The sequence below is a fragment of the Castor canadensis genome, chromosome 15, assembly GCF_047511655.1.
Source record: "Castor canadensis chromosome 15, mCasCan1.hap1v2, whole genome shotgun sequence".
Classification (NCBI taxonomy): domain Eukaryota; kingdom Metazoa; phylum Chordata; class Mammalia; order Rodentia; family Castoridae; genus Castor; species Castor canadensis.
Window position 1 is genome coordinate 59,789,679 of NC_133400.1, and position 10,647 is coordinate 59,800,325.

General features: G+C 36.7%; 1 protein-coding gene across 1 annotated transcript; it reads left to right on the forward strand.

Annotated features, from left to right (window-relative positions):
* Positions 1 to 4,368: 4,368 nt before the first annotated feature.
* LOC141417477 (ester hydrolase C11orf54 homolog) lies at positions 4,369 to 9,528 on the forward strand. Its single transcript, XM_074056305.1, has 4 exons — positions 4,369 to 4,867; positions 6,774 to 6,872; positions 9,196 to 9,269; positions 9,427 to 9,528. The coding sequence occupies exons 1-4, from the start codon at positions 4,813 to 4,815 to the stop codon at positions 9,460 to 9,462; spliced, it is 264 nt and encodes an 87-aa protein (XP_073912406.1). The 5' UTR covers positions 4,369 to 4,812; the 3' UTR covers positions 9,463 to 9,528.
* Positions 9,529 to 10,647: the final 1,119 nt, after the last annotated feature.

The window sequence follows — 10,647 nt, forward strand, 5'->3', positions numbered from 1 at the left end:
CCTATAGTCCCAGCACTTGGGAGGCTGAGGAGGATCAAAGCTGCCCTATAGTGAGGTCTTGTCCCCCCAGAAACGTACTAAAATATAAGCTCCTTCACCTATGGAATTGCTCTGATGTGTTCTGGTGTTTTAAAATTTGCTATTTTAACCTGGTGCCAGTGGCTCAACACCTAATCATAGCTACTTGGGAGGCTGAAATCAGGAGGATTGACGTTAAAAGCCAGCCTGGGCAAATAGTTTGCGAGACTCCATCTTCAAAATGGGCTGGAGGTGTAGCTCAAGTGGTAGAGCACTTGCTTTGCAAGTGCAAAGTCCTGAGTTCAAACTCCAGTCCCACCCCACCCCCCCAAAAAAAAGTACTACTTTAATGCCTTTTCTAGTAAAGAAAAACTAAAGTTATTATCATTACTTTACCATTTTCTTTATATTATGTAATACTAGTTTTAAATACAGGTATAAGGACATTTAGCTTGTATGCATAATCACTGAAATGTCACAGTATTCATGTCCCAGTATTTCATAGCTCATACAAGCATATGTATTTTGTTCTTGCTATAACAGTGGAAATGCAGTACACAACTAACTCACCTGTTTTTATTTTACTTCTTTTTCCCGCAGTACTGGGGATTGGACCAGGGCCTCCTGTATGTTAGGCAAGCACTATACCACTTGAGCTAAGTCCCCAGCCCTTTTGTTTTTATTTTGTTTTTGAGATTGGGTTTCATTATCTTTTGCTCCAGCTGGTCTCAAACTCTAAATCCATAAGTTTTTATTTTATTTCTTTTTTTAAAAAGAATTTTACTTCTTGATACATGTACATTCTATCAACATTCTATGGAATCTGGCAACACTGGGTCTTTTTTGGGTTTTTTTTTTGACAGTACTGGGGTTTGAACTCAGGACCTCACACTTGCTAGGCAAAGGCTCTACCACTTGAGCCACTCCACCACCCTTTATTGTGTTGGGTGTTTTCAAGATAGGGTCTCTCAAACTATTTGCCCAAGCTGGCCTTGAACCACAAGTCTCCTGATCTCTGCCTCTTGAGTAGGTAGATTACAGGCATGAGCCATCAGCTCCTGACAACATTGAGTCTTCATGAGCTTCCACACCTTGTAGATCCAACAGCATTCTGTGCTAATGGGGCATTACAGTCACCTAATATGAATGGGGTGGCAACCATAGGAAGACCCATACACTGCACCTCTCTCCTCGGGTCCTGCTCATGTTTCACTGACCTAACAGACTTCACTTAGACAAAACACAAGTTCAAATGTAACATTGTTGGATAGGGGTTTAGCTCAGTGATACAGCACTTGCCTAGAATGTGCGGCCTTGAGTTTGATCCCCTGCACTACACATACACACAATCTATCTATCTATCTATCTATCTGTCTATCTACCTACCTACCTATCTATTTAACTGTGCACACTCATGCATAGTTAAGAATTTTAACACGGTGACAGCATATTCATATATAAATATGGTGACCCTGTATGACTGACTGCATTACTTGCATACCCACAAAGGCAGCCCTGTCTTAGAGCCTTACAAGTCTGGTAGATCGTGAACATTTAATAAATAATTGAGAGCCAGGCACAGTGGCTTATACCTATAAACCCAGCTATTCAGGAGGCAGGGATCAAGCAGATTGTGATTTGAGGCCAGTCAGGGCAAAATTAGAAGACTGTATCTGAAAAAGCACAAACTGGGGTCATGGCCTTAAGTGGTAGAGCACCTGCCTAGCAAGCACAAGGCCTTGAGATCAAACTCAAGTACTGCCTAAAAATAAAAAAGTAAAAATATAAGTAGACAAAGAGACTGAACTAGTACCCATTGCATGCTAGGTACATGGAAGATTGATAAGAGATCACAGTCTAGGGGGAACAAGCAAAGCAAACATAATCACAGTTAAACTCAAGAGTGCTATACCTGTACTACCACCCTGCCCTGTTTGCCATTGGCCTACCTGAAGTTCTGCATTTCTAATCCAGTTATGCAGGCTGTAACCTCCCAGGGTTGAACTTTGTTTCTGTTTGGAGTGGAAATAAAACAAGCAAACTGACCTTTTAGAGATAATAAAGGATTTTATATTAGTTCTTATTTCTACAGTAAGCATAAATACATAAAGTACCTTTTTTTTTTTCTTTTTTTGCAGTGCTGGGGTTTGAACTCAGGGCCTTCACCTTGAGCCACTCCACCAACACGTTTTTGTGATGGGTTTTTTTGAGATAGGGTCTCACAAACAGTTTGCACAGGGTTGACTTCAAACTGTGATTCTTCTGATCTCTGCTTCCTGGGTAGCTAGGATTACAGGTGTGAGCCACCAGGGCCCAGCTCTAAAGTGCTTTTTATTAACCTCATTATGGATAAATATACTAAAACCAGGCATGGTGTCATGCCTATAATCCCAGCACTGGTTGGGGGAGGTATTAGTCAGTCTCTGCTAGGTAGCAAGACCCTGTCTCCATAAAAAAGACACTAAATGAATATACTATTCATTGTATAGAGTGTAGACTTTGACATGTTCATAAATAAGTAAGTACCTGCTGGTTGCCTCATAAATAATATAATAAAGTGTTAACATTTGGGAAATCTGAATTAAAAGCATGCAGGAATTTTTTTCTGTGGTATTAGGATTTGAATTCAGGTCCTTAAGGCTTGCTAGGCAGTGCTCTACCACTTGAGTCACTCCAGCAGCTTTATAGGAATTATTTGTAATATGTCAATCTGAAAGTATTTCAAAAGAAAATGAAAATGTCTTACTCTTAAAAACAATTTTAAATTATTCAACTCGAAAATGTATTTAAGGTAATTGAAGTATGATTATATAGCACTTGGAATTTGGAAGACAGATTATTATTTATTTATTTGTTTTTTGTTGGTTCTGAGGTTTGAACTCAGGGTCTTGCACTTGCTAGGCAGATACTCTACCACTTGAACCACGCCCTCAGAGTTTTGCTTTAATTATTTTTCAGATAGGGTCTAGGGATTTTGCCTAGGGCTAGCCTTGGACCAGCAGTCCTCCTGCCAGTGTTTCTTTACAGGTCTGTGCCACCATGCCCATGTTGTTTGTTGAGAGGCGGTCTCACTAACTTTTTCCTTGGGTTAGCCTCAAACTGCAATAGTCCTGATCTTTGCCTCTTGAGTAGATTAGATTATAGGAATGCACTATGCCCACCTCAGCTTATGTATATTAAATAACAAAATGACAATAAAAACTAGTGGTTGGTAAAGTGCTAAAGTAAAGGTCACTTGTCTCAGCTTCCCTGGAGGCTAAGGAGGTAGAAGGATGCCTTGAGTCCAGGAGTTCCTGCTACCTGGGCAACATAGGGAGATCTGTCTCTTACCAAAACAAAACAAAACAATGTTAAATATCAAGTCCTTAATGTATGCCATAGCAAATTTATGGATGATACATTGTTTGGAAACGTCATCAAAAGTAGAAATCCAGTTTCTAAGAACCTATGAGTCTGGAAGATTTAAAAAAAGTTTGCAAGACTATTTCAAGTGATTGTGAGGGACCACATTTGCTGAGGAAGCATGATAAAACTGAGACTGCTCAGATTAGTGAGGTGTTCTATTAACAATTTTGGCTCATGTTCCAGCAGTGCTCTTAGAAACAAATGCCCTTAAGAGTTGTCTGTGCGCCTTGTTTCCTGTTGTGATTGGTCTGGAGTGAAATTCCTCCACCCACCTCTTTCTTTTTTTTTTTCTTCTCCCTGTTTCATTTTATTTATTTTACTGTGCTTATATACCTCATCACTTGAACACTTCAGGTAAGTCTTAATCTGTACATATATATACCTATTTGCTATAATCTTTATGTATGTATACCTATTTACTATCTTAGTGTAAGATAAATTGGTTATATTATCAGAAAAATTGAATATTAAATCTGCTTGCTATGAAAGTATATTTATTTGTAACTTAAAGTAAAAATTTGAATTTCAGAAGCTAATTGTGCCATAGGTTTACATTTTTATTGGTAACTTAAAATTTCTTTTGTAAAAATAATAGTTTAAGAAACTTAATTTTTAGTTTAAAAGTCAAATGTAGATAAGATACACAAATTATCTATTATAGAAATTCTTATATATCTTGTTTTATATATATGTAGCTATACATTTCATATATGTTAAAACATACATACTTTTGCTACAACCATTTAAACATTTATTCATAATCCTTAGTAAGTACTTTTTGTTTCACGACCCATTTTCCTGGGTTGGTGAAGTGGCTCAAGTAGTAGAGTGCCTGCCTTGCAGGCATGAGGCCCTGAGTTCAAACTCCAGTACTGCCAAAAAAAAGACTGACTCATTTTCCTTAGGTCATCCATTAGAAACTTGCAGGTTCTATCAAGGTAAGTGACCAAAGAAATGAATCATAAGTGCTTTCTTTTTTATTTCTCCTTTGGCATTTTCTCTTGTCAGTTTATTTTAAATATTAATCCTTTAAAATAACAGTATTGGGCTAGAAGTATAGCTCAGTGGTAGAGTGTTTGCCTAGTGTTCATGAAACCCTGGGTTCTATCCCAGCACTACAAAAAGGAAAACAGTAGTATTAAGAGAGGTCACTTGTCTGTTGCTCATTTGGAACACTGAATGCTAGCATCTATGGTTTCCCTTGTTGTGTAACTAGACTCTGTGAGGATAGAAGAGTCTAAATGCCCTTTGCTCTCTTTGGGTAACTGAACTCTTAAATGCTCATTTCCAGAGCAGTGACTGATCAAGCTTGGTGCACTGTGAGCTTTTGTGATCATTTTCCAGCAATAGCTTTATTTGTACAATCTCACACCTGAAGAAGAAAGAAAAATGGTTTGTACTGAATTTTCTTTTCATATGCCAAGTATAGAGGAGCTTGCTGAAGGTAAAAACAATACTAACTGCATTTCTAAGAAGTAGTCCAAGAAAAAAATTAAAAGATTCTAACATATATATGTAGCCTACTACTTATCTTTACCTGTATTTTACTTATTGGAATGGCACTTTTGATACAGAGTTTTCCATTTCATTATCTGTTCTGTACTGATTTTATTGAGAAAGTTCAATTTCTGGGGTTGTGTTTTAGGGGGATGGGAAAGTTCAAAATTCTGTCCCTCTAAAAAAGCTAAACTCACCATTTATAGATTCTTGATGATACCAACTTTTACAATGAAAATGACTATACTACTCCGAGGTTTAAGTAAGTATAATGCCCAAAGAGTTGCAGAATTTTGTGATAACTTTTTGCCAGTTACAATATTCTGCAGATACATAATCTCCTATTGTGTTTTAATCACGTTCCCAAGCATGCTTCTTTTTCCTGGTGTCCTGGAGTTTGAATGAACTCAGGGCTTAGAGCCTGCGGAGAGACATCCTCCAGTCCCCTCCTTCTGATTTGAGAGACAGCCAATACTCTGCTTAGATTCCTCTCTGTGTGTTTTATGTATTTTACCTTATTAAACAATTTAAAGCAGCTTCCCGAGATCATTTAGAAGGAGGGGAGATGGATGAGAAAAGGAAAAATGGGGACATAAAATTAAGCCAGGAATACTACTAATCCAAAACTGTAAAGTCTGTTAGAATTCTGACATTTACCTGACAGCCTTTTAAGCTTTATGTAGAACTCTCCCTTATTTCTCAAGAGTGTATTTTCCCAAATAATTAATCAGTTCTCTGTTCTCCTAATAAGAATGAAGTCAAGAAATATACTCATTTTTTGTTTTGTTGTTGCTTTCCTCTTACAAGCTTCCTGTTTTGTTTACTAATTGAGTAGTAGCTAGTAAATAATCCATCTTGCTAGTATTTTTTGACCTACCAGTCATTTGTTTTCCCTTACAATACAGCTAGGGATCTTTTCTTTCAGTGTCTTTCTCTCTCTCTTGTTTCTCTCTCTCTCTCTCTGTCTCTGTCTCTGTCTCTCTCTCGCTTTTGTATGTGTGTATGTAGTATTGGGATTTGAACTCAGGGCACTCTACAGCTTGAACCACACCACCAGTCCATTTTGCTCTGGTTGTTTTGGAGATAGAGTCTTTCAAACTATTTGCCTTGGCTGGCCTCCAACCATGATTCTCTTGATCTCAGACTCCCAAGTAGCTCCCAGGTGTGAGCCACCTATGCCCAGCTTATGTCTGGTTACGTTAGTTCAGCATTTGTCTGTAACCTTCATTGAAGTTGTGGCATGTGATTCCTTACTTTTTAAAAAACTTAAATATTTACATTTCAATAGGTTTTTAGAATCCCTTCCCCCAAAGAAAGCCCTCACAGGTGTGCAGTCTGTTTATCTTCAGTGGTTGGTTATCACTGTGGATAAAATATTTATGTGCTTTAGTGTATCTTCTAATTATACCAAAGTCTAATTATATTCATTAATAAAACCATTTCTGGGGCTGTAGGTCGGTGGTAGCGCATGTGCTGAAGCACATGGCTAAGGCCTTAGGTTCCATCTCCAACACCATCAAAACAAGAAGAGAGCCGGGTGCCAGTGGCTCTGTAATCCTAGCTATTTAAGAAGCAGAGATTAGGAGGATCTTGGTTCGAAGCCAGCTGAGGCCAATAGTTCTAGAGACCGTATCCCAAAAAAAACCATCACAAAAAAAGGCTGTTGGAGTGACTCAAAGGTATAGGCCCTGAGTTCAAACCCCAGTACCACACACAAAAAAATTTTTTCCCTTTTTTTTATTACATAAATTTAGGCTAACAGTGTGACACATAGAAAATTTAAAGGAATACTTGGTATATGGTGGCCACATTTTTACCTAATGTTAAATAATCCTTTTTTATGTCTTTATTAGTTATGCAAAAGGGGCTAAAAGATAACTTTGCTGATGTGCAGGTCTCTGTAGTTGATTGTCCTGATTTGACTAAAGAACCATTTACCTTTCCTGTAAAAGGTAAGCAGATTTTTGTTTCTTGTTTGTTGTGTTTTTACATGCTTTTGGTTTTCAATCATAATCTTTTTCTAAAGCCAGTGTTATTTTTATCTATAAAAAAACTATATTGTTACAACTTTTAGGCTATATTTTGACTAATTTCTATGCTTATTGCTTTTAGATGTTGGAAATTTCATTTTATACCCATGTGGGAAAAGATTGTGTTTTATGTACTTTCAAAACCTTCACTGGCTGCATAGTAGGTACTTAATGGGCTACAATCTTGATACCACATGAAAGTTTTGTTTTTAATTGTTCAAGTGACTTTTATGGAAACTAACTTTACTTTTTAGTTTTATTATTTATTCAATACTGGCTATATTTGATTCATCTATTAAATACTTCTAACCCTTTAACAAATTTGCCATGTTACCATCCACTGTTTGAAGTGAGAAGGGAAGGAAAATAACATTGGTTGAGTAAAATAGTCAGTGTTATAGATAACTATATTTGATGGCTTAGTTTTTACAGTGATACTGCAAGGTAAAATACTAACTCCATTTTATAGGTGAGAGCTGTGAGGGCTGAGAAGACTCAATGTGAGTCATAGGATTTAATGCAGGTCTATCTGTTTCAGAAGTCTAATCTTCTCCCATTACCTTACTATGATGAGTTTGGAGGTAAACGCATTATTCTCTTATTATGAAATTGACATCTTTTATTTAAGGGTTATTTGCCATAGAATTCCTGGAGCCTAGTTCTGTTCTGACACATACAAATTTCATTACCCGGAATAAGCCGCTTAATGTAGCTTACCTCAGATAGATTAAAATTAGGGATTTCAGATGACTGTCCTTCTTGGGTGTTTGCAGCTTAAACATTCTATAATTACATGTTTGCATTCTAGAACATTTGTGTATCTGATAGCAATTTCTCTTAGCACCTTGAAATTATTTGGAATAGTATTGTTTTCTTCAGCTTCTTCTTACTTTGTATAATCTCTCCAGGTTTTTCCATTTATCTTGTGGTTTCAGTCATTACCTGGAGAAAATCATTTTTAAATCATATGTGTAATAGATCTCGTTTTCTTAGTTATAAATCAGTATTTCTGGCTGCCTGTAGGATATCTCACCTGTAATTTCCTCTTCTTATCTCTACAGTCATCATGGTTAGCTATTATTTCTCTGCACTGCTAAAAGAATTCCCTAACGGTTTCTCTACACTTCAGCATCACTGTCACTTAATGAAAGTCTTTATGCATTTCTGCTGATTCCATGGAAAACATTTTCTAAATCCCCAGTTACAAAAGGGACCTATAAGACTTTTATGTACCTTTCTGCATAGCTGAAGAAATAGAGCAATTAAATGTACTTTGCTGTGTAATATGTTAGCATAAAAGAGGCAAGACTACTTTTTCTCAAACAAATGATAATTATTTGCCACCTTACACTTTTAAAAATTTCCTTTGCCCAACTCGTCTCTAACAGTATTATGATAATAATTAAAAATGTAAGCAGAGGACTGGAGGTGTAATTCAGTGGTAGAACTTGTTCTCAGTAGACTCAAGGCTTGGGGTCAGGAATCCCCAGCACCAAAAAGAAAAAAAACAAGTAGAAAGCTCCTAGCCTGTAAACTTATCTGTTATTAGTTGTCATTTGCATAACAGTCTTGGGAATAAACAATTTAGGAGAGAATTTCCCAATGTGGATCTAAAGAACATATATTCTACAAGAATAAAATGATTTAAATTTAAAAACAAATTTAGCCAAAATAAGAAACAAGCACACACCCCCAGACAAAATAGATTTTTAAGGGAGTAAGGCATTATAGATTAATTCTAGAAACCTTACCCAAACCAAACTTTGGCCCTATTAGTTGCCCTATAGGTCAGTTATGTCAAGCCATGCTTCCATATGATGATATTGGGAACACAGTTAAAATAGGACAGAAGAGGCTGGTAGAGTGGCTCAAGTGGTAGAGTGCCTACCTAGCAAACTCAAGGCCTTGAGTTCAAACCCCAGTACCACACACACAAAAAAATAACAGTAATAAATTGACTTTGGGCTTGACTGCTTTTCTCTAGCCACCCCCCCCCCCACACGCAGGAGTCTCTGTTCTTTACTTTCCTTCCTTTCCTAATAACACTCTGTCACTTTGCACCTCAAAATAAATAAATAAATAAATAAAATAGCACAGGAGTACTAGCTACTTACACATCTTCCAGCCCCTGCTATTTGTAAAACTGTATGAGAATGGAGAAGTTAATTTTAATAAATTACCGTTTTTGGCATTTTATACTTGAATTATATGTTTGTGTGTTTGTAAGATGGCTTGTGTTTTTTAGGCATCTGTGGGAAAACTAGAATTGCAGAAGTAGGAGGTGTGCCTTACTTAATGCCTCTGGTAAACAAAAAAAAAGTAAGTGTGCATTTACGCTTCACATTCCATGAAGATTGTAGAAGGTGGTTTATTCCTCTTTATTATGTGGCAGGCAAGTGCTACTGGACTCAGTTATAAAATGTAAATCAGGAAATTTGTGTGAGTTATGATTTAAATAATTTTTTCCTCTTTATAGGTTTATGATCTGAACATGATTGCAAAAGAAAGCTAGTTACCTGGAGCATTTATTCTTGGAGCGGGGGCAGGCCCATTTCAGACTCTTGGGTTCACTTCTGAGGTGAGCATCCATATCATCATTATGTTGATTTCACATTTGTTTTATCCTTCTTTTTCTGCCCCATTTAAAATCCTTTCTGGTGAATTATAAGTGGTTAATGTCATATCTTGCTACAGATTTGCTACAATTTAGAGTACATGCTCCAATTTGTCTAACTGTAGTGGAACACTAACCTTTAGTTTGAGATTTTATCAGGGAATAGGTTCAGTCTTTGATAAATCCAAGACCCTGGGGAATTCTGTGAAGACTTTAAAATGTATCTCAAACTGTAAAAGGTTTTAGTTTTTTGAGACACTGTCTCGATATGTAGACTGGCCTTGAACTCAAGATCATCTTCTCTCTGCCACCTGAGTGTTGGGATTACACCTATACACCACCACACCTGACAATTCTTACATATCATAGGATTCCTCACTTCTCTATAAATCTTTCCTATTCATATAAAGGCAGCTTTGGATTAGAAGATGAATAGAATATTTAGTGATCTAGTCAACTCTTTCTTGCGTACCAAAGAGTAATCTGATGGTGACTTAAAAAAGTTAATAGCTATTACTAAATACTATACCATATATGACTATACTAGCAATATGTACTTGTAAACATGCTAATAAAACATCACTGTTTCTTCATGAGCACAAGAGTAAATGACCTCTTCAGTCTGCCCTTTCTCTTATAACCTCTTCAGATATAACTGTTAATCAATAGACATACAAGTTCTTGTCCAGAGCTTTAATTTCCATAGTGTTCGGGATAGTAAAAAGATAAATTAGAAATTTTAAAGCAAATATTTCAATGTCATAAGAACCATTGTATGAAATATTGTAGTCAATGGCTAGTGGAGTGGTTCAAGTAGTAGAGTGCCTGCCTAGCAAGTGTAAGGCCCTCAGAGAAAGAGATATTATAGCCAAGTGTAATGGTGCACACCTGTAATCCCAGTACTTCGGAGGCTGAGGCAGGATTGTGAGTTTGAGGCCATGTTGGGCTACAAAGTGAGATCCTGTCTCAAAAAAAAAAAAAAAGAAGGAAGGTAAAAGGGGTGGATGAAGGGATGAAGACAGGAAAGAAAATGAATTATTGTAAACATTTTAGATTTCCATAGCTGTTACAAAATACCTGATA

What these genes read in the sequence shown, in the direction of transcription:
- LOC141417477 (XM_074056305.1), top strand. Translation starts at nt 4,813, where the DNA reads ATGGTTTGTACTGAATTTTCTTTTCATATGCCAAGTATAGAGGAGCTT. An exon ending in TATAGAGGAGCTTGCTGAAG is followed by an intron (nt 4,868 to 6,773) that starts GTAAAAACAATA and finishes TGTCTTTATTAG; the next exon opens with TTATGCAAAAGGGGCTAAAA. An exon ending in CTCTGGTAAACAAAAAAAAA is followed by an intron (nt 9,270 to 9,426) that starts GTAAGTGTGCAT and finishes TCCTCTTTATAG; the next exon opens with GTTTATGATCTGAACATGAT.